At 40.1% G+C, this 24,105-nt stretch overlaps 1 protein-coding gene across 1 annotated transcript; it reads right to left on the bottom strand.

The window, feature by feature from the left end:
• Window positions 1–8,448: 8,448 nt before the first annotated feature.
• wnt7aa (wingless-type MMTV integration site family, member 7Aa) lies at window positions 8,449–22,346 on the bottom strand. The gene is made up of 4 exons (XM_050038915.1): window positions 21,833–22,346; window positions 21,233–21,459; window positions 18,250–18,521; window positions 8,449–12,356 (listed from the first exon to the last, which is right to left on the bottom strand). The coding sequence occupies exons 1-4, from the start codon at window positions 21,901–21,903 to the stop codon at window positions 11,877–11,879; spliced, it is 1,050 nt and encodes a 349-aa protein (XP_049894872.1). The 5' UTR covers window positions 21,904–22,346; the 3' UTR covers window positions 8,449–11,876.
• Window positions 22,347–24,105: the final 1,759 nt, after the last annotated feature.

Below are 24,105 nucleotides of genomic sequence, written 5' to 3'. Positions count from 1 at the left end.
AAAAGCCATAAAAATGTGCATTTTGCATCATACATCACCTTTAGGTAAATAAAAAGCAAAGCATGATACAAAGAACAACAACAGAGTCTGAGGTCTCTCCTTTTTCTTTATCTTTGTGAATGATAAATATCAATATCTTTGATTTATTCAAAAATAAAAAAGAAGGAAACAGACATTGAAAGTACGTCGCTCCCTGTGCACAACTGATTTTTGCCAGGAAAGACACATCTAGCTTTAATCAGCTGAAAGGTAGAATCACTAATATCAGCAGTATGGACAGGACATGGACAGGAAACATCACTGGTTATTGCTGTAATGACAGCTCTGGGATTGTGCAATAGAAGTTCCTATAAATGCTTCTCATTCATCATTCACAGCATTTGAGGAGGGCACAATTGTTTTGGATATATTGATATAGCATTAGTCTGTCATCAGGCTGTTCATTACTCAGACTTATTTTAGCATGACTGTCACAACTGTTTTCAGGTTCCTCCAGCTGCCCTCCTCTCTGCTGCGGGATGATCCACCACATTCCTCGGCCTAAATCAACTGTGAATGGTGTGAGGTGATGAAACCATCAAGAATGAGCAAATTCTACACAGGAATGTATGCGTCACTTAAAGCGTACCTGCTGTCTCTGTAAAGAATGATCTGTGCCGTTCATGCAGTAAACTGAAACAGGATGTAGGACTTGTATTAGCTGTTGATTCGACCTCTCCGCCCACGCTCCGCTTCAGGCCTCAGACATCACAGTTTTTCATCATCTAATGGCTCAATATGCTTCAAGAACTTTTTACATCCTTTTATTTGGGGAGAAATTATAGCTTGCTGGGCGTAAAGCAGGAAGTCGTTTGTGTAGCTGATGCTTGCTTATTTGGTTTTCATGTCAGCATGGCCACAGGGACATACCTCCCGTGTGCTGTCAGTACAGCGGTTCATACGGTGCACACCGTGTGTCATTATTACATTCTTCACACATTTTTACAGTCAAAAGAGCAGAGGGTGTAGTGTCTGATGTAAACCTTTGTAGGGACAACTCATAATTTAGTTCCTCTGCGCTGTAAGCTCTAATAACAGCATGACACTCTCCTATATACTCCACAAATTGGTATGAAGTGCAAGCTAACACAAGCAAGAGAATCATTTCTGATCCTTTTCATACGTGGAGTGTAATTTCAGATACACGCCACACATGTGGTAGAAAGGCCTGCAGGAGAAAAAAAGGATAATTAAGTGCATCTTGATGCTATTTCCTTTGGCTTCTCTGGGATTAAGCTGCCTGTCAATCACGGCAGGAAACAAAGGGGGCCAGGGACCTCCTGCATGGCTTCATGTCTCAGTGCGTAACCACAGCACAACTACATGACGCCTCAGTGCCGATGGCAGGAGATCTCTACCAGCTCCACACACTGATCTCTGTTTGGACTGAGATGGAAAAAGCAGGTTGTTGGCATGACTGCAACATTAGAAACCCATATAATCCTTTAAATACAGAGTTCTGTGTAGTATTTACAAAATGCCTTTTTGTCACGAATATCATGAGAACATTGCGTCCACGTTATGACACCATCAGTCAGGTGAGATTAGCAGGGAAATTAGAACAAGTGGAAAGTGAATGTCATTCAAAACACTAGATAGGGTTGGATTTTTTTAATACTGACATTGCTGCTGTGATCACTCCTGTTCATACTAGCCATAAAGTAATTGTGCGATTGCTCAACTCCACTGTAAAATATGGACACAATCCACCATGCAAAATGCATTCCTAAGTTAAGCCAAAGCTAATATGAGTCTCAGTTAGCATAATCAAGTGGGTGTTTTTCCAGGGTTCTTGTCTTTTTGGTGCTTCTTTAAGTTTCTTCACAGTGGCGCCCCCATTGGGGGTCCAGGAGGGACCATGGCCACCCTGATACAACTGCTGGCTCGCTTTTTCGAAAATAGTTGGAGGGCGACATTACTGTCTTTAAGAGGCTGTGGCACACTCATTTTTTTATGGAATGCTCAAACGTAATGCTAAATTTTGGCAAGGGAACCACTGGAATGGCCATTTTCACAGGGCTCCCTTGAACTTGATACAACTTGAACAAGATAAACTTAAGAATTCTTGTTTCATGTTTTGCTCCTTACAGTCAATGTACTTCTTCAAATGAAAGCTGTGTATTTGTCTTCTTAAGGAAAAGGACAACGAACCTATTTTAGGAACAATAAATTACCTAACCTGATACACTGCGCATTAAAACAGGGTTATTGTGGAACTCAAAATGTTAAATGTACAGGTAATGGTTACGCACATCAGATAATTAGTAAAATTAACTGTAAAATAAGAACCCAAGGTATATCAGTATGCGATTTCTTAACTCTCATTTTTACATAGTTTCCAACTAACCTGTATACTTCAACAGCATCAGTGAATTCCTGAAATTCAGTTCTGGTTTTTGGTTTTAGTGGCCACCACAATATAAACTTTCTGGGGTTCCACTATAACTACTGAAAGTGTTTTATTGTTGAGTGGCAGCAGAGGAATACTACCTGTTAGCCAGTTGTATGTTCGTTGCATGAACCATCTTTTCATTCAAAGTGTGTTCACATTAAACAGGAAGTAAATTTAAAGCTTGGTTTATTTTAAAATGTAATCTCTGGAGTGGTTTTGCAATCTGTGCTTTTGTAACACAAAAGGCTATTGCAGCTAACAGTACAGACATCTTTATCAAACTAAGACTGTGCTCTCACTCTGTGTGTATCTGTGTGTGTGTGTGTGTGTGTGTGTGTGTGTGTGTGTGTGTGTGTGTGTGTGTGTAGAATGTGTTTGTGTTTGATACCTCAAGCTTGGACTGAATTCAAAACTTGCCTGTTTCTTTTATTTTTGTCTAGACCCGCTCTTCACTAAGTGTGTTAACATCCACAGTTTCATGCATAAATTGCACATACTGAAAACAAAGCTGAGTGGAATGCTGGAAATTAAAAAAAACAAAAGAAAAAAGAAACATGGCAAAGATGTTTTGCAATGGAAAAAGCTTAGCAAAACAATCATGACGTACATGAAACATGAGAGATGAAACATTGCAGCAAACAAAAACATAAGATCTGTGTGGATCGATGAGGAGCTGTGACCCTCCTCACATTAAAGCATGATATAGTCAGAATGCCATATTTCCATCATGTTTACCACAGTGCAAAATCCCTTGCTTGGCAGTAAACCTGATTTTGATACTACGTAGATTGTAACTTTATGAAATGCCCACTTAGTTTTGATTGAACTTTGACTGAATTTTGGAAGGATTTTGTCCCCTATCATCACATATTGATGTTTTGGTCATGAACTTTCATCGTCCACATACAACATGCAAGGTACCTTGGGTGCATTGGTTGTTGACGTTCTGAGACACTGTGTCAAGTTCTCCTCTTTTAAGATACACTTCCATTTTCACAGGAAAAAACACACTATGTTGGTACAACACCACGAATTGACGTTTTTTTTCCCCTTCATCAACAAACACACATGGTTGGGTTTGGAAAAAAGAACAGGGTTTGACTTTATAATCTTACAGGACGCAACGCTGCTTTCTCAGGTGAAAGTTGATGTTTGTTGGACCCATCCCAGCGGCCCAATCAGACTTTCACCACCTTAACTTTTGTCCTTGTCCAACCGCCTTTCCCCCCGATGCTGCCGGGTACTGTTAACTGGCCGCGTATCATGCCGATGTTAAAGGATGCCTTTTCTGTTGTTTTCTGATGATGCAAGTCACTGCCCAAGCGTCGGATTTCGACAACTTCAGAGTGAGACCGGGCTCGATGTAATCACTGCCAGTATGGACAGAAGGAATAATTATAGCAACTAAGAACCTTTGCAACATACATATGAAGACGTAAATTTTGGCTTAAGATAGACTTGACCAGGTTAGCCTTGAAAAGGTAATTTCACCCAAATTACAAGAAAGCAATAAAACTACGTTCTACAACCTGGAAACTGACTCTGAGAAGAATTTTCCAAACGTCACTTTTCAATGTTGTGAGCAACACCTTTGTTTTGGGGTAAATGTTTCAGAGATGATACCTTAACCCAGTCGCCACAATAAATGTTTCCCTTTTGCTACATTTCAATTTTATGTTGTGACAATGCTATGGTTACCATGTTGTTAGGTTTTGGTAAAAAACAACTTGGTGGTCTGGGCTTAAAAACAGGTTTGGTTGCCACAAACATGGCTGAAAATGTCCCGACCTTTCATTAAAAAAAAACGCTTTTGTTATTTGTTGGTCTCATCCAGTGGTCTGCTTTTGTCTGCTGCTTGGCAGATGTCTTGCCTATAGGTTTCAGGCCAATCAGAATCCTTCCCTCCTCCTGATGAGGACTCCTGACTCAGCTCATATGCATGTAATGTGAAGTATGTCGCTTTAGAAATGTTAATATGAAACTTATGAGACGTGCAAGTGTACCATATCCATGGTTTGCAGAAACATACAATGCCAACCTTTTATTCCAGTGACTGGGCTGGATATTTCACAAGCTGATCAAATAAAAACAAAACTATCTGCATGGCTGAAAGCCACAAGAGGTAGGCGAGAAAGATCAGAGATGAGGCCATAACTTCCTAAATCTCCTAAACTGTGCAAGAATTCATGCACAACACCTTTACAAACAACTTGATTGCATTTGCTTTAACAGTGAGGCCACCTCAGCACTGAAAACATTTTACAACCAGACAGCAGAGTTTAGCTCAGGGCTATAGATTTATCATTATCTGGCATGCCCCAACCTCGGCCTGTTTTAACCAACAAATAACACATGATTCATTATTCATTCACTACTGAGCCAAATTATGATTTATTGAAGATGCAGTGTTTAAAGTTAGTGATATGAACTGTTTGATTTATGCATCCTTCAATTAAAATCTTCATAACACCCTTTGGTTTTCCAAAGTATGTCTACCTTGTTTCTGGCTCATTCCTTTGCTACAACGTCATTGTTGGCAGAGGAGATCTCTGTTTGGACCCTGATTGGCCCTCGCTCTCAAGGTACTGCTATAATGATAGTTATTAAACAGCCCCTGTCTTAAATAATCAACGTTCTGACAAAGAATCTCTCCTGCACAAGCCAAGCGTGACAGCTTCCAGCGCCATTTGCAGCAGGGCACCAACCTGTCAGCTTTTCATAGTGAAAGACCCAGATCTAAACACATCAAACACAGTTCCATATTAAAGAAATAAGCTTTGCAAAAAGAAATATCTACTGCAATTTACAAATCACATGAGCAGAAACAGAAATGGAGATAAGGCAGTTACAACAATAGAACCAGATCATGCGTCATACATTTTAGAGTACCACCTCAATGCAGGTGTTCACAGGTGCACAGGCCCAGACCCCTCAAACAACCAGAGGCAGTAAACACCGAGAACCTTAGCAGTGACGTACTGGTGTTTATAGGAAAAACACCATGAAGCAGTTCATTAGTGCTTCAGTGATCCCATTTTGGCATGTGATCTTGACAGAGTGAGGCCTTTGGAGGAAGAGTTAGTGCTGTGTTCATATCTGCAGTGCGCTTTAGAAGTCAGTCTCTGTCTATATAATGACTTATTCAAACTGCTTCTTTAGTCGTTCCAGGAGCCCACATCCTAAACAAATTGAAGGAATAATTCACCCCTTAAATGAACACTTGTATATAAACCAATCACCCTGTGTTGGGTTGAATTTGTGAAGACAACTTTGTTTTTCTTGCATGCCTCCACAGTGAACGAAGAATCCAAAAACTGAGAAAATACTTGATGACTTGAAGCCATAGGGGTCCATGTTAAACAACAGCAAAACTATATACTATAACAGCAAGCTAAAACATCCGTTTACAAACTCTCACACAACTCGTGCAGTATAATCCAGGTCTCATTTATCCAGTCATATGCTCAGTACTTTTCAAACAGAACGCCCTTTCTGACAGAGAACTGAACGGAAAGCGAAACTTATCTATGCTCTCTTCAAAGACACACTCCACTGACAAAAACAATCATTATACCTAACTAAAAACCGGAGCTGCTGGTCTACTACTGCCTTGATGGGTAATTTGTGTTATTGTGTGACTTTGGGGAAGTTTTCTTCACAAATTCAACATAACACAGGGTGAGTAATTGATACACAAATGCTCATTTGGGGAGTGAATTATTCCTTTAATATGTTTAGGGTTATGGCTGTTGGTCCAACTAAAGAAGCAATTTGAATGTCATGTTGGCACCAGGAACATAATTTATTGTGAAATTTTATAGACAAACAGTAATTAGAAATATTGTTAGTCAGATTTAAGTAATATCTCATCAGTTTCTCACTTTCTAATAAGCTGTCAGCAAAGGCCAGTAAGTAATCTGCACTTATAAAGGTCAATACATTCATAAAGGGTTTGACATTAATCCATCAGGTGTGCAGTTGTTAAAATCTTGTGAAATAGATTTTGGTCCAAATCATCTGCAGCTCTTTTCCAGACGGTCTTCCTTCAAAACTCTCTAACAAGTCAAAGCAAGTGTGACGCTGGAGGAGGATAAACACCAGCCAGGCAGTGCTGACAAAACAGACTCACCTCAAAGTCCATTTCATAGCTGTTTAGGAGCTTTTGAATGAAATCACATGATCTTTGTCAGTTTTTGCCCAGTTGACATGGAACTGTAGATGTTTACATTTCTATGTTTCTGAGCACTTTTAAGACTTCTCATCCATGTTGTCTTAAAGGTCTAGGGTGTTGGGTTTAGTGGCATCTTGCGGTGAGGTTGCAGATTGCAACCAACTGAAACTAGAACCAGTGTTTCGTTTGTCTGTTCTGGGCTACAATAGAAACAACATGGCAGACTTCATAGAAGGCGTTTTTATGGATCCCTCTGCTTATTACATGAAGTCCTCTCCTGCTGTGTCTTGATTGGCTAATACAAGCCCTAACCATAAGCTCTTTGTTGTAACCCTAACTATCTTCAACTGCGACACATTGACGTGAAGAGTACTAGCCAATCACAGCATGTATACTAGCCAACCACGGCACAGTAGGGGGGACTTGCCAAGAAAAGCAGCGAGATCCATAATAGTGTCTGTAGGAGGGGCCATTCCCTGTGTTGTGATAAACAACTCATTGTAAGGTAACGAACACAATGATTCTTAGTTACAGGTTATTATAAATAAATGAAAATATTGTTATGAAGTTATCCTTCCAATATATCCCCATAAAGTCTACACACTGCGCCTCTAAAAATTGAGATTGAAAGTTTATGGTTGAGCTTGGAAATAGCAGTTGACAGTTGAAATGATATGGTACAGTATGCCACATACCATAATAGTACCATGGTGCTACTGACATTACCATGGTAGGCACTTACTATGCAGATTACAGGATAATTACTATGATACGTTCAAAGGTAAGTGCTTGTGAACCTCAAAATGAACCACGGGAGCCAAATTCAGTTTATTTTAATTGTGATATTGAATGTTAAACAACTTAGAATGTTGCTTTATAATATATAATATATAAAATACACGAATCTCCAGAACACTATTAAATGGACATTGGGTTGAGACTGTCTCCATGGTCAACAATGAACTTTCAGTTTAAACCAGCCTGATATTTTCCACAATAATAATGCTACATAATTGCCTATAACTGAACTATAAATGAATTAAATCTACATTAATGAGGCTTTTATGAAGGAAGTATTTTTAGGAAGTAACAGATAAACAGAGGTATGCTAGTGAATGAAGAGGATTGGTCCAGATAAACTATATAAGATAACAAGATAATCAGCATGTTTAGGTATCACTGCTCCATCTGTGATTGTGTCTGTTTCATGTTGACAGAATTACTTAGAGGCCGTATCATTAAATTTGTGAATAGAAAAGTGAAGCACGTAACAAGGCAGTGCTCTGTCAGACACTCAGATAACGTTGTTGAGTTCTCAGTGACAGAGCCTCGGTGTTACTCTCAGCAAGGCTGTTTGGCCAGCTGCCTTTTGAAAGCGTCACTCTATTGAGGCAAAGTTTAGCTGAGGAATGTTTTGTGCCGATTATTCCGGGAGTGAAGACCTTTTCTATTGCTCAGATTGAAATCCTTCTTGACATCATCCCCTTGCAATTGTAAAGCCCCCTCCCCGCTTGCGTCCCATTTGCCATTTCCACAAAATAAATAGCATCCAAATTTTATCTGGGTTTTGCATGGTTACCATTTTGTTAATGGGCAGTCTGGCCTCTTGATGAGACGAAGAGCATTTTTGGGGGGCACAGTGTGGTTGTTGTAGCAACGTTGTTGAGGAGTGAATGAAGCAGATGTCAGAGTAATCCATCAGCCGGCAGCTCCACACTCCCACTGCTCGCTGCTGTGGCACCCTCTGCTCCACAGCCCTCAATCACACCTACTTCACTCTGATCTGATGAATAAGACCTGAAAAATGTGTATTAAATACAAAATGACCTCCCTCTGTTAAGTCTGAGACAACATTTATTGACCAAAGATGAATGAAATAACAATGTGGTTTTACATGAAATACGTCAACAATGACCTCAGATTAAGAGCACTACAGCAGTTGGGTGATATAATTTCATCAGTTCAATCATATACAAGAACAAGCTTTAATGAGGACTGAGTCAGTATTGACCGGCACTAGAAACTCTTTATAATAACCGAAACTGGATGGTTTTTGCAACCATAACCAACCTGAAGGCAGTTTTACCAATTATCGACCTGTCATGATACTGTACAGTCACGACTGGTGCTTAGTGTTCCTGTTTAGGATCAGGACTGGGTATCACATCGTCATACTTATTAGGCACAGACCGGAATGTGTCCGCCGAGCTAAGAATCAAAAGTTTTGATTGAATTCTATGTCTGGATTCTTTGTCTTAATTATTCCATAATCAGATATTTCATGATCTAATCAAAACTTTATTGTATTTATTATTTATTTTATGTATTGTCAGTGTTTGTACTTATATCTACAAAAAATAATGCAGTTATTCATATACAACCCACGTAATTGTGAGCCAGGATGTGACCTATGCACTGCATTCTGTCCATATTCCAATATTCATACGAACATTGTGTGAGGTCATTAACAGTAAAAATAATGGATGTAGCTACTGTGATGTCACCGATTGGTTTGCGGACTCCCAAACTGAAGCCTTCAATTTGGCATGACAGCCAGGGCCATCTTGGTTTTTTGGAGCCGGAAGTGACCCTATTTGGGCGAGAGGGAGGATGAGCGAGGGGTGGATCTGATAGAGAAGCTAAGGACATATAAAGTATATAAAAATTCACCCCCATAAAGTTGTCATGACTGCAGTTTTGGCACTTTTGTGTTGGCTTAATTTTTCAGCCACTTGATGAGGATATGCTAAATTTTTCCAGCAATATAATGGCCAACAATACACAGCTGGGATCTCTTAGTGGCGCAGAGGCGCCAATCATGAATCCCAAGGTCATATCCACTCAGGGACATTTGTTAAATATCATTCCCCATCCATCTCCCCCAATCTCTCTACGTTTCACTGTCTAATAAAAGGCCAAAAAATATTTAGGCCTAGGCTGTATGAACTGATACCCAGCCCCAGTCGATGTTGGTGAGAGACCTGACACAAAAGCACAGTTGTGGATCACTTGTAAACCCTATAGAGAGCCAAAGTGACACTGTTACTCTCAGATTCTGTCCCTGAAGTATTGTAACCTCATTCACATCACATATGTGGGAACACAGATGCTAAAGATCCAATCTTGAAACGTAACCTTGAAACAGTATGACATGTGGTTCAATCTCTATGTCTGGATAATCTAACATTTATTTATGTTTAATATTTATGTTTTTTTTTAACATTATGTTTAACAAACACCACTGAAGACCTTTGTGGGTTACATGTTACCAGCTAGTCATGACAGAGTAACACAGACGCCAGAGATTACAGCTAAAAGATGGAAAGACGACAAAAAGACTAAGAGTGGATATCGTAGATAAGGGAGAAACCAACAGTTAGAATGACGTATTACTTGTACAACACATTCTCACTCCCAGCTCGTCAAATATCGCTATTTAGTCAGTGGACTTTTATGTTAACATTTGACACGCTAGGTATCCTGGGTTGTTGACATTCTGGGATGCCGTGTCAATTTACGCCTGTTACATGCATTGTGTCTTTTGATGGTACACTTCTGTTTTCACAGGAAATGTACAGTTTCTGCTCGCTAGATGCATAGTCTTTTTAAAAATAAACCTACAACATCAGTAAAACACCTTGAATTTATGTTTATTTCCTTGTGCAACAAAAGCACATGGTTAGGTTTAAAGGAAACATCATGGTCTGGCTCAACATTCATACAGGAAGCAAACACCGGGTGGAAATCCGGTGTTTGTTGGACCAATTTGCTGCCCCGCCTGTCCGCCCTATACAGACTTTCCAGCTCCTTAAATTACGTTGTTGTCTGGCGGTGTTTCAAACAGACGCTGCCCAGTGGCATTATGCACTGACGCTACATGGTGGGGTATCATACCACTGTGAATGGATGCCTTTTTTGTTTTGTCTGGTGCCAAAATCAGTGACCAAGCTGCGGTATTTGACGACTTCGGAATGAGAACAGGTTGACTGGTAATACTTACTACAGGTGTATTACGCTGTTAAAAAAATCATAGTAAGCTAGTTGTAGTTTTGGAATGCTAACAGATTTATTTGTTTAACTTTATTAAAATTCAGAAGGGTTCAAATTTTCATGGCAAGTGCTGTAGTAGATACCAATTTAACTTAGAGTATGGAACCACAAAAACACAGTTGACTTTTTTAGAAAGACAGATAAAAGGCACAACAGATAGCTGAGTCATTTAAGCTAACGTTGGTACAGTAGCTAGCGTGGAGGTGACGTCAGGACTTTGGCTCTCTATAAGTAACAAAGCAGGTGAGTAAAGTTTCCTGAAATGGGTTACAAGTTACAATGTGGCACATTTCAATATAACATTATTATGTTCTACTGCTGAGGAACAAGGCACATTTTTAAAACAGTGTTTCAGTGGTAAACTCAGTAACTGAACAGTTAGAAATGCTAAGGGAAAATATCTTACATAAAGATAGAAAATAAATAAAAAAATATATAAAAATAATCTCTTACAAAATATATTCTATCAACTGACATTAAGGGAAATTTATGTCTGGAAGCATTCGTTTGCTCCTGGTGGTGTCAACTTAACTTGAAGAGTCAATATGGCTGCTCAGTCACAAACTCCAGAACATTCCAGACAACTAGCAGCAAACTGTGGGGGAGGGGGACAGAAACATGTAGAAAACAATACTATCATACCGAGCCCAGGATCAGTAGTTTAATGTTCTTCTGCTAGGCTTAACGCAAATAGGCTGCAGACACTCAAATATGTCTTTCAGTCGAGTTCAGCTCTGACCGTGTCAGTTTTCAGCTCCAGTGTGTAAGTTGTCTTGTTAACAAAAAAAATAAAATCTTTTTGTTTTTATGTGCACTTGAAGGCATCTGCACCAACTTAAAACCTTACCAGATATAGTTAACAGTGAATTTAAAAATCATCAGTAGTTTTCTCATTTAATAAATTATTAGTCTATAAAACTATGACTGTTTGAGGTGAGTTATGCCAATATGTGGCCTGAGACAAGTCAAGCCTGGGGCAGGACATGGCATTCAAATCAAAATGTAAAAAAGGAATTTATGAGTCCATAAGTTTAGTCCAGTGTCATGGCAGATGTCCATTGGCATCAGTATAATCAACACACATTGGAGGAACCGGTTGTTGTGATTGTTGTAATGCCAACACTGCAAGGCATCACTCCACATACGTGTATCAGCCACAGAGAATCCTTATTCTTAAAAAGTCCAGTCTAGCTGTGCATCTGAATACACGTCCAATAAATATTTCTATTTACAGGTATACACCTCTGTCCTCTCGCTGCAGGTGTTGCATTTCACATAGCAGCACCACAGGAACTTGCAGTTGCACTGCCAAACGCGTGAGTACTGGTGTGTGTTATATCCTCGACCACAACACATCAGGTCGCAGCTGTTGGGCTGCAGGGCCGTTTTGTTGCACAGGCGACCCTGTGTTCCCATGCTGCCGGTCAGAGGGTCGGCCTCGCAGTAGTTGGGCGACCTCTCGATGTAGACCAGATCTGTGTCCATGGGCTTGCGGTAGGAATGGGGTTTCTTGATCTTTAGGAAGGTGGGGCGCTTGTTGCGGCTGGCTCGTACCGGTTCCACATGTACAGCCTGGTTGTACTTGTCCTTGAGGAGGTATCCCAGCTGACGGAACTTGGGGAGCGTTGTCCAGCATGTCTTGGTGGTGCAGGATCCTGACACACCGTGACACTTGCACTCCAGACGCATGCCCTTCTCCAGGACCTACAACAAAGAGGAAAAGCTGAGATGAAGCAAGGTTACAAAGTTTCAACCTGAAAAGTGTGCTGAGTTACAACTGCTTGACTGAATCCAGTCACATTAACTTATTTAATTTGTTTTGATTTATTTGTTTCTACTGCACCATCATCAGAGCTTTCCCAAATAAACTGTGCCAATCTATGATGTTTTACAATATCAACAGATCAAAGTTAAGAAGCTCTAACATTGCACACATTTCTTACTGTTTGTTTGTTGCTGTCTTCCCATAATTAGCAAGTAAGAAACATCCGAGTTTGGAGAAATACTCAGTCTTACATATTGCACGAATACTTCAACAGGTTGAGACAAAAGTTTTCTAGCATTCCAAATGAATGTAAGCATTCCAGAGATCTCAGAGCTGCTACAGTATGTCACCCTATGGCCAGTAGCTATGTATATGCCATTCTTTTACAAGACAGGATGAGCCTCAAAGCACATTCATGGAAGAAACACACTCACACAGAAGCACGGAAAGTCTCTGAGTTCATGTTTGTCCTGTTATTCAGTGTTATGAATGGTAAACATCTTTACTCTGAGAGTGGAAGGTACAATTTGGGACATACCCTATATTCACATTTCAGGCATTTAACAACAGTGTAATAATATAAAGTTACTACAGCACAAATATTAGAAAGTTATATACATTTATACACACTATACTTTTCATAGGAGCAGATAGATTTTCACCCAAATTTAACAAACTAATGCCCCATAAGGTTTCTCTATATCCTGCTGCAAAAATTGAATTATCACTTTTATGTGAACAGCCTGAGAAATGTATCCATTAGATGCAAAATAGAGACAAATAAGTGATATTGTTCGTTTCAGTCAGCTAGAAAATCAGTAATTGATTTGCGCTGCACATCATATTTTGCATTATTGTGGTTTTTAAAACCTGGTTTTCATGAAAATAAATAGGAGCCCTAAATATTGTGCATCTCTGCAAACACCTCAGAGACCATGCATATTTCGTCTCATGCCTATGCAAAGCAATCTGGTTTTACTTCACACCAGTGTTGTGGTGAAGACCACCTAAACCAAGACCAAGTCATGACCAAGACAGACTGTACCAAAACCAAGACTTTGAGGAGTTGAGACCAAGTCAAGACCAAGACCTAGGCAGGGCAAAACCGAGACAAGACCAAGACCATGGACAATGGATGACACACTCATGATTAAATGTGGGACTTGCAAACCATATGCACTCCTCAAATTGATCTGAAAGATCCACATTCTCATAAAAACACCCACAGAAAACAAATGAAGATTCCTCTTCATTTACCTCTTTTGTCGCCATACTGTATATATGTAGGTGTGTAAGTGTACCATGAGAAATGTTTTGATAAAATAATCATAGACATTGCAGGGGTGAATTCCGTGTATGGGAATTTTCCTTTGTTTTCTATGAGCAAACATACAAACAAACACTAAGGATCAGAAATCAACTTCACCACCTTTATTCAAAACTTCTTTTTGATGCAGTTTGATGCAATTCAGTGATAACCCCACACAGTCTTGACCAGTGTTGAATTAAAAACCCAACTCCGTATTGTCCGAGACTGAGACAAGACTGAGTAAAAAAGTCCAAGACGAATCTGAGACCTTCAAAGAGTCTTGACACCAAGATCGATTTCAAGTACCACAACACTACTTCACAGGTCTACTATCTTGACCAACTGCTTTGCTGTAGACAAACAGGCAATGTGACCACAAAACTTCTTTTTGGTGTGTAGTTAGAATAAGATGAATCTGTATGAGGCAATTAATTCAGCGGAAGCCGGATTAATTTATGAGTTCTTCTCGTGAAGACATGGAGGCATTTACAGCGAGCAGGCTGGCAGCGGTGAAAGGCCTTTTCAGGGTTAGAGTGGAACCTTTCGGTGTATTTGGCAAAGCAGCCGGGGTATTCTCTGTGTGCCTCGAGTTGAATGACATCAGCCTACCCTCCTTCTTCCGTACTGAGTGGGAACCCTCGCTGGCATTAGAGAAGCCTCACCCTGCTTTTTAATTATTCCACTGTGATGTGGCCTCAGACTTTCTGGAGTCTCGTGGAGTAATTGTCAAAAGCCCTGGATGCATACAGCTTAGTGTGGTCATGCCCTCAAGACCTGACAAACATTTAATTCATGGAGTTCAGTGAAGTGAAATGCCAACCAAGCTGCCATTGTTTGTCTAACAGAACCCATGTAAGCCTCCCGTGGCACCTTTTACACTATTGTTTATTCTTCTCCAGAAATTTGAAGGTTGGCACTCAAAACAAACACTGACACACACACATTCTCATCTCCGAGTAAACATGAAAGCCTTACTACAATAATTACAGAGGTATCAGTTTAGTAAGTGTATATTAAGAGATTCTCACACTGTATCACATTCTGACTGATGCCAGACCTCAAATATGAAGCTGCCTCCCCTCAAAGCCGAGTCCAGAGAGATGAAAGTCCTCCTGAATGGGACCACAACCTGTCACTATGGCACTGACACGAGGTCTCTCGAAGCAAGTTCACTTCTCAGTTTTTCGATTTTTACACAAAGTCTTCTAAAAATATATTTTCATGTATATTCCTCTGATGGAAAGAAGTGCATATTGAGGAATTTCCACAAATGGAAACAACAGAAGATATTTTTGCACTCTCAAATAGAAAACATTTGAGATAATGTTTATTGCTACAGAAGCCAAGGATGGCCATGCATTCAATAAGTGTTTTTTAATGCTGTTATCTTGAGAAAACAAGCTTTGTTATCTCAAGATAACGAGATAATCAACCTGTTATCCTGCTGTTTCCTTTTATTTGGCTACTTGTAATGTTTATCAGAGATCAGGAGTGCCATGCCAGCATGCATAAATAGCTGTAGTAATTGATTTAAGTAAATGTCAAATCAAGCAGTAGCCATTATTGATCAAAACATTAGACTGTAGGCTTCTATCAATGTCTAACAAAGGCAGAACTTGCATTGGGTCTTTCTGAGATCACATTTAGATTAGTCCTCATCATTTAAGAAGAAGATGGAGGAAGGCCGAAAGCAGGTGTGATCGGATGAACAAGACACTCATTTTTTAATTTTCTGTAATTGTCATGTGAACTTGAAATCAGCTTTTTTTCTCGTTATAACAGCTCATTCATGAAATAATAAAATAATTCACTTGAGATCTCAAGATAACAGCATTAAAATAAGTCATTTCAAGCATGGCCACTGTCAGCTTCTGTACATTGCAGCTGCTAATCATTCTCTTTTTACAGCATGCACATCAAAGCTTCAGCATTGGCACAGTATATTCTAAAACCATGATGGGGTCAACAGATGTTCTCATACATGCAATATAATAAGAATTAAAAGACAATGAAATGGAGATGGAGAGCAATTGTGATTTGGCTGTTAGATACATTTTGACTGCACTGCCTGTTAAGCTAGCCTCTCCGTCAACCTACTAATTCTAAACGGTTGTTTTCCAGTTAGCAAGTTAAAATGTAAGCAAATGGTTCAGAGTGGTGATCACTATTTCCAGTCATTGTGCTAAGCTAAGCTAACAGACTACTGGCTGTATCTTCATATTTACCATACAGTTAGATAGAATGCCACAAGTCTCCTTATTCCTTTGATGCCAACCTTCACTGAATGTTCAGGACACATGAACTGCACACATGTTACTTTAACCTTCAAAATCTGATGTCTTTACAGACCTTAACTAGTAAATCGAAACGCTTTGGGTTAATAAGGATCAGTACAGTATTCTTAGAAGTTTACTTCAGACTTCCACTGATCGATCATGTGCCTGCTGTGGCTTTTCCGGTGAATTGCTTTCTTGTGGGGCCATTTTGTGGACAGTCCTGCAGTTTCTATTGATCTGTCACTTAGCTCCCTGTCAGAGTCTGGCTAATGCACTCTTATATGGTCATGGTCCTCCTGGGTTCACCTCACTGCACGTCTTGTCATACTCTGTTACCTCATGACTCTACACTATTTTTGTTTTCTAAATAACAGTAGGATTTGAACACACTTTGTACTCAGGGGATCCTGATTTTACTTTATTCCTGTGTAAACTCTCCCTCGTCTTGGTGATGTACGCTCTCACTGTGTCATTGTAACAAGTGAGCAGTCAACCTCAGGCCCATACCGAAATCATACCAATCAGCTAATCAACAAACTATGTGTAAAGTTTGCATATGCTTACGAAGCAAAAATTGTAAATGCACCAGAGTGAGAAAATAATATATCCCAACATACATAGGCTAAAACAGGGCTGAATGATATGATCTAAACTGTAATTTTTTTTTACCAGATTTACCTTGATTAATTTACAGTAAATGTAACAAATATTCTTTTCCATACATCTTTGCATGCATATCTGATCAAATATGTTTGATCTGTTAAGTCACTCCATTACCAGTTAAATATACTGGGCTGTTGGCTGATTGGTTGGTTGAGCTTCTGGTTAGATGCCACTATTGTTCTAGCAATATCCAGTTTACAGACATTTATTAGCTCTTTTAACTAGAAAATCCATAAGTGCAATATTGCATTCTTTTGCACGTCGCAACTATAATTAAAAAACAATATACCGTGCAGTGTAAGTAAATACTGCATACATAAACTTTTTACTGTACGTTTTAAAACAATGTTGTTTCCACTCTCTGCCAGTGTTACTCCCCATTTCCTTTTTGTGTATCCCCTACCAGTAAGCTGCTTTGCGTTTACTGTTATGTTTTTTTTTGTAACTGTGACAGATTCCTTACAGATGATTATTTTCTGCAGCTTTAGATTAACTGATCCCTGACTCCTCAGCTAAGCTGCAGTTTAGAAGACTACCGTATCTCTGTTGCACCTCAATTTCCCTGGAGCGTCAGACAGTTTAATGTACTTAATACCTTCAAAGAAGTTCTTAATATCGCCGCTTAAATGTCAGCCTTTCATTTCTAGACAGCATTCACTGTCACCTGACTTGTGGCTCAGTCATCAGCCTTGAACTCAAGACTCTGACTCGGCCGTAAGTGCGACTGAGTTTGCCTGACTACATGTGTCAACTATGGATGCACCCATCCAATAGGCTGGATCTGGTATCGGCCATGACGTGACCAATCCACTTTAAGAACACTCTCTTTGTCCATGTCGTTATAAAATTCAGCCTTTCCACTACCAGTCAGCAGACTGCTGACTCAGCTCTCATATTACATTTAACTGATCCCATGAGTTCCATATGGTGCGGTAGACAGATTTTAAACTTGGAAAAAAGAGCTCTCTGGTATCAGAATGGTAATCAGTACCAGCAGATATCCCGAGTTGAAGTACTAAAATTCGATTGGAGCACCCCTAGTGTCAAACCTGACAGACTGCTGCCATGTCCTTGTGGTACCCTTCCTCTTAGCCAAGGCGTGCTAGCATAGCTCTTGCAACTATTAACAGCAAGTAAAGTAGTGCTTATAGACAACGTTTGTATCAGATATTCTCTGACTGGTCTAGATTTTTTAATACTTGCAGATGATAATGCACAGTTTGCATGTTTATTATTAGACTTTTGGAAGCACATCTGTAACTGCTTGTACTTTGTGCATCATGCTTTTTGAATTGTACTGCTTCCAGGCATGCACAAGAGAGAATCAGTGCAGTGGTCATGGAAGTCAGATGGTTTTGGAGGCAGTAGATCGATGGATGGGTTTATTGTATGGGCTGAATCATTATCAATTCAGTTATTCACACATACTTTATATTTTGTCACCTCATGCTGAAGTCTTCATGTTAAAAGCATCCACTGTAAATGACTTATTGTCAGGTCATTATGATGAAATATGAAATAAAGTGTCTTCTTGGATCTGTTACAATAAATAAAAAGTTAGGTGACAGAATAACACAAGCATACCTTGCGTCCCACTTCATTGTTATGTAAATTCATGAGAGTCCTGGCATTCTGCTTGATCTCCCGCGCGTCCACAAACACCTTAGAGAAACTCAGGCCGTAGTGGATGTCTGCAGAGCAGCCACCCCACTTCCAGCCCTCCTCCTGGTTGTAGAAACCCTGCTTCTCCTTGTCGCAGCCGCAGCCGCTCAGACTCCCCTGGGTGCAGGCCGCAGTGACTGCATGGGCGACCCCGGCAGCGATGATAGCATAGGTGAACGCAGCCTCCTTACTGCCTGTGATAAAGAGGAAGTACATTTTTAATCACAATTGCCGACAACAGAATTCACTATTTCAGGCTCTGTCAAGACTCCTTACATACCTGGCATAGCTGCCTCCAACCAAATCATAAAATACATGAGCCAGGCCAAGTCCAATTCATTAATCAAGCTCTCTTAAACAGATAAACTTCAGGAGGAAGCTCTGAATCTTGCAGAAAATATAATGGAGCAGTTTGGAGAGGAAAAGGGGAAAACAGGACAGTTTCATTGTCTTTATAGTGAGTTATGATCGAAGAAGCGACAGGACTCTAACTAGTCTCTAAATCTGAGAGGATAATTAATTTATTTCACCAATTAAAAGTCAATCTGCTGAGCACGTGTGATCAGTAAAGATGATTCTTTTAGACCATCCAGTGGGAGATAAATCATTAAATATTTAGGCATCATTTTTGGCCCTGGTCCGAACTGCCGTCACACTGGGATCCACCCTGTGGAGATGAATCTGAGAGGCATGCAGAGCCTCCCTACATGGATGGATTTCCACTCCATAAATCTGAGTGCTTCAGGTCAGCTGCGTTTTTTAATTAAAATGGAGAAAATTCCTGTTGGAGCACATTTAGAAAAGCATCCAAAAATGACGATAAGTCACAAAAAGGCTCCGATAAAATCATCATCTTTATCAGTTAAACTGCTTTTTAGACATTTCAGGTCACAGTTCTCTTTCAAACAATGAAGTTTATGTGCAACTGTTGTGCTTAACTGGAACAAGTGGATGTGATTCTTCGAGTATCACGCTCACATTCACAAGCTTCAAACACAAATTAAAAGGAGTGTCAAACACAGAAGCATCCTGGCATCAAATGTGTAAACCTGGGATATTAAACAGCCTTCACAGCCAGTAAAGAAGCAGTCAGCACCCGCAGTGAGTTACTTCAAGTAGCCAGCTTGGTGGGTGGGGATGATACTTGATCCTAATGCCAAAATACTGTACATTGCTGCATCTCTGCCAGCAAAAATCCTAAATTTATGTATTCTGTCAGCTATCAGTGTTCCAGTCTGCTGAAACGAAACAATGGATTCAGACAGTATCTGCGCCGGGCAGCTAGACCTGAGCAGGGCACGAGCTGACCTGCTGTCTCCTGGAACTCAGCCTGATCCTCAGCTAAATTTGGGTAAAATATGGATTCTGAGCTGAGTTTTGTTCAAATGTGAGGATGATACGCATAAAGAGTGTGGTTCTCTTCTGAAGCAGTGGTCTAAAATCATTGCTCTGCCAAAGCTGCAGGACCTGGAGGTAAAATTGTAAACCTAGAAGACAGTACTTGTCTGAACTTGAAGCTTTTGGGGGAAAAGTATTTTATGAACATACATGACGGTGGTTTAGCTGAGAGTAGATAAAGAGCATGTAGGTCTGCATGTTACAAGCTGCAGAATAGCAACAAGTACAGTACAGTTACAGTATGCAGTCATGATGAAACACTGAGATGATAAGACAAAAGTATCGCTAAAGTATGCCAATGTATCACTGTAAGTTTTGCAATCAGAGGTCACTTAATGAACTGTACTCATAGGAAGCTTTAACACTGTTTGACCAGTGAGGCAAAGGCCCATGCATTCACACATCAAGCTGTATGCAGTGTTTAACTGGGTGCATCAGACTGGTAAGGCAAGCTGGGTTAGAGGAGTCATCCAGTCTGTACTCATATTTGTTGCAGCTAATACTACAACCATTTCAGCCAATATAATATAAGGCCGTCATGTATAAAGCAACAATCAGCACACGTTAAAGGCTCAATTGAGATGTGAGCTGCAATCCTTCACGACACTTGAAGTGAAAATGACACCCCAGCTCTGCATCTCTGTCTCTGAGATGACAGGGTGCACTCAAAAGGACAAGACAGTGGAAAAGCAGCGCGTTAAACACGATTCCCCACTTATTTCCGCAGTCCTGTCTTTGGAGCAAGCATCGCCTGGAGCCTTGTTCCACACACAGGATAAAATCTGCAGCTTATTTTCCCACCGAGAGCAGATGCACTGAGTCTGAGCTTCAGTCTTACAGACATTTGTCAAAGTGTCAGAGGTCGAGCGCCTCGGAGGAATGCCTCCCTGGACTATTTATGGACAAATTATAGCAAATTTCTGATATTTTTTTTTACGACTTCCCAAAAACTTTCGTAGACGGTAAACAGTAAAGATAGCATACAACTCAAGAAAACATGCATGTGTTGATAACTGGGTGTAAACAACATGCAGTTATCAAGCTGCTGGTGTAAAGTTTTGCAGCACTTTATAAATGAAGCAGCTTATTTCTCACTAATAAGTACTTTATTAGTTGAAAACAATCCTGTGAGCACTCTAACTATGGAGATTAAGGCACACTGACATGTTTCAACAATGTCTTTTATGGCACTTTGGCAGAAGAGCTCAATGATGAAGTGGATCTCTCAGTGTAATTAACATTTAGCAGCTTAAAAAATAAAAATAATAAATCCTGATACTCTAATGCATTGTAATTGTATAGACTCTTATGTCATATGAATACAAAGCATTATAATTACTTTAAATCCATATCAGAACCCCACAGAATAATATGGGAATTTAATAACTAATTTAATGTGAAATAAAAATATCTGGGTTTGCACATAGCACCAATAAATTTAACTCACAAATATGCATTTTTTTCCTTGGTGCACAGCTTGTTAGAAACAAATCAAAGTGCAACATACCCACTTTGAGCTCTTTCCCGAACACGGTCCTCTCTGCCAGGGCCGAGCAGTTCCAGCGTCCGTGTCTGAACTGAAACTGACACTCATTGATCCCCATCTGAACTCCCTCTCCGATCACTATGATCGCGTCGGGCCGGCTCTGACAGATAGTCCTCTGACGGGGGGCCAAGCCGGGGATTTTATTGCAGATGATGCTGGCTCCCAGCGCAACCACCGATGACAGACCCCTGGAGAAGGCGAGAGGTTAAAATGTGGCGCTTTTTCTGTGGAAGTTCTGCAGGTGTCTTAATGCATCCTGTGTGTGAGGGGGTTATTCTGAGGAAACAGATACTGATCTCTGATTTATCAACTGCATGTGGTCTGATGTCATTTCCTAAACCTCCTCAAATGAATGCAATAATGAATTCAACTATACACTTGCAGGAGATGCACAGCCAGACAGGACCCTACACCTCACTGTGGGGGCCCCTCATTTTGTCTGTCATTGGTGGGAAGCTTTGCTCAAATCAAATCTTCTTACAATCTGCAACATTTTAATGCACTAGTTTTAAAATGGTGAGAAAAATGCCCAGGTACCTGCAGGACATCCCAGTAACTCACCCGATTTTCAGATACAATACTCCAAGGCACAGGAAAAAATGGAAAATCCAGCGCCGTGTCTTCCTACTCATGGTGCTGAGCCCAGCCGGTGGATTAGTGCTCTGCTCTCACAACAACCAGCCTTACTCCTCCCCCGAGTCCCGCGGGCTGTCCAGGTGTCCAACAAAGCTCCTCGGGACAAACCCAACTCGTCCTGATTTCATTTGGTAGGTGTCCGGTGGTGCGAGCCTGCGGTGGAGCATTGGGGCTGTTGTTTTCAGGTAAGCAGCTCGGCTCCTCAGTGATCAGGCTCAGTGTGTGTGTGTGTATGTGTGTGTGAGAGAGAGAGTCTACCTTTTCTATCAGGGCGTGTTCTGCAGAGGATCTGCCTCTGAGCAGCCTGCAGGTACACGCTCAGCTCATCTGTCCCTGTGTCTGACACAGCTGCACACCTGACTGACCTCAGCCGAGACAAGGAGCCAGTTAGATATCACGCGCTCTCCCGGACGGACACCGGATCATCCGCGATCACTTCATGTCTGACAGTCGACAGACTACCGGCACTTTTTATTGATTTCCCAGCAGTGAAGCCCCTCCCACCGGCTCACTGTCATCCTGGCACGTTTTGAACCATCTCCACATCATGTCATGAGATTATGAGCTTCTTTTCTAAACCTATTCAGTAACACCAGCGGACAGTGGCCACTGCAGGTGCTGTACTCAAGTACTGTCAGGAGGTATTTGTACTTTACTTGAGTATTTCCATTTTATGCTACTTTATGCCTCTACTAAATTTCAGAGGGAAATATTGTACATGTTGCTCCACTACATTTATCTGAACATCTTTAACAGCCAGTAGTGAAAGAAGTATTCGGGTACTTTACTTATATAAAAGTAACGTCACACTGAAAATACTCCACTACAAGTAAAAGTCCTGCATCCAAAACCTCACTTATATATTATCAGAAAAATATAAAGTATGAAAAGTCCTCATTCTGTTGCAAAGTGTTCCCTGTCAGTGTTTTACTATTATATACGATGTTCCTGGATTACTGCATAAATGTGACTGTTGCATTTTGCTGCTGTAGATGGTTAGGTTTGGGTTTATTTGAACTCCTTTATATACTGTTGGGTGGTTAAATCTGCAGCAATGCATCATATTCTATAAGATCATCATGTTAATAACGTGGCTGAGCTGTGGACAGGACGAGTATAAAAAATGTAATCTAAAAGTAACTAAAGCTGTCAGATAAATGGAGTAGACAGTATAATGTTTGCCTCTGTTATAGTGGGAATATAAAGTTGGATGAAATGAATTCAATCAAGTAAAGTGCAAGAAATTTGTAATATGATGTAATAAGTAATATGATATAAACACTTAAGTAAAATTCAAAATAAAGTCAGCTCTACCAGAGTACTTTTACTTTTGATACTATCAGTACATTTTGTTTGTAATACTTACGTACTTCTACTTAAGTTAATATTTGATTTTTGATAAATTGTATTTTTATTTGTGGTATTGCTAGTTTTACTTTAGTAATGGATCTGAGTACTTCTTCCACATCACACAGATCCACATAATTATTTTCCATGTTTGTTTTGAACAAGCTGGTGTACAGGTAGTCTGCCAAACACCATCAGCTTAAAGACTTCAACTATTCAGTGTCTATTGGAATGGAAAAAACAACTTCATGGACATAAAATATTGAAAAACAGGGAAAATTAAACATAGAAACAGAATTTAAGCCTCTAAATACTTTACTTATTGAAATGCATCAAATGCTCTGGAAATCTACAGTAACAGGAATAATATGTACTGCAATTGATATAAACTATTAGTCTGAATGACATCAAATTTTCTGATTATTTATGACTAGCATTTCTCCAATGACTCAACCTTCATGGTGGTCTTCAGTGTGGGGAAGATGGTTTAAGTTAAAGGACTGTAACACCATCTATTGACACAACTGTGTAACTACCATCAGCGTGTTCACAAGTGTATGGACAAATGATCCTGTCAGAGGGGCGTGGGTTAAAAGAAAAATGCACTCAGTTCCCATTAGGTGCAGCACACACAGAGCCACAGGAACCAGCCAGTGCTCCTATGCTGAGGCACTATGACCTGGCACAGGTCTGTCAGTTGTGTTAATGTGATGAAACACAACTTCATTCGGGATAATGCACTGTGTGTACAATATAAACTAATAAAATAAGGTCGTTAGAGCTCAATTCTGACACAGGGCCACAAGAATAATGCAAGACAGTAGATACTGTACCGTGGCCTGTTTTAATCA

This window comes from Epinephelus moara, chromosome 24, assembly GCF_006386435.1.
Source record: "Epinephelus moara isolate mb chromosome 24, YSFRI_EMoa_1.0, whole genome shotgun sequence".
Classification (NCBI taxonomy): Eukaryota; Metazoa; Chordata; class Actinopteri; order Perciformes; family Serranidae; genus Epinephelus; species Epinephelus moara.
This window is presented reverse-complemented; position numbering and strand designations above follow the sequence as displayed.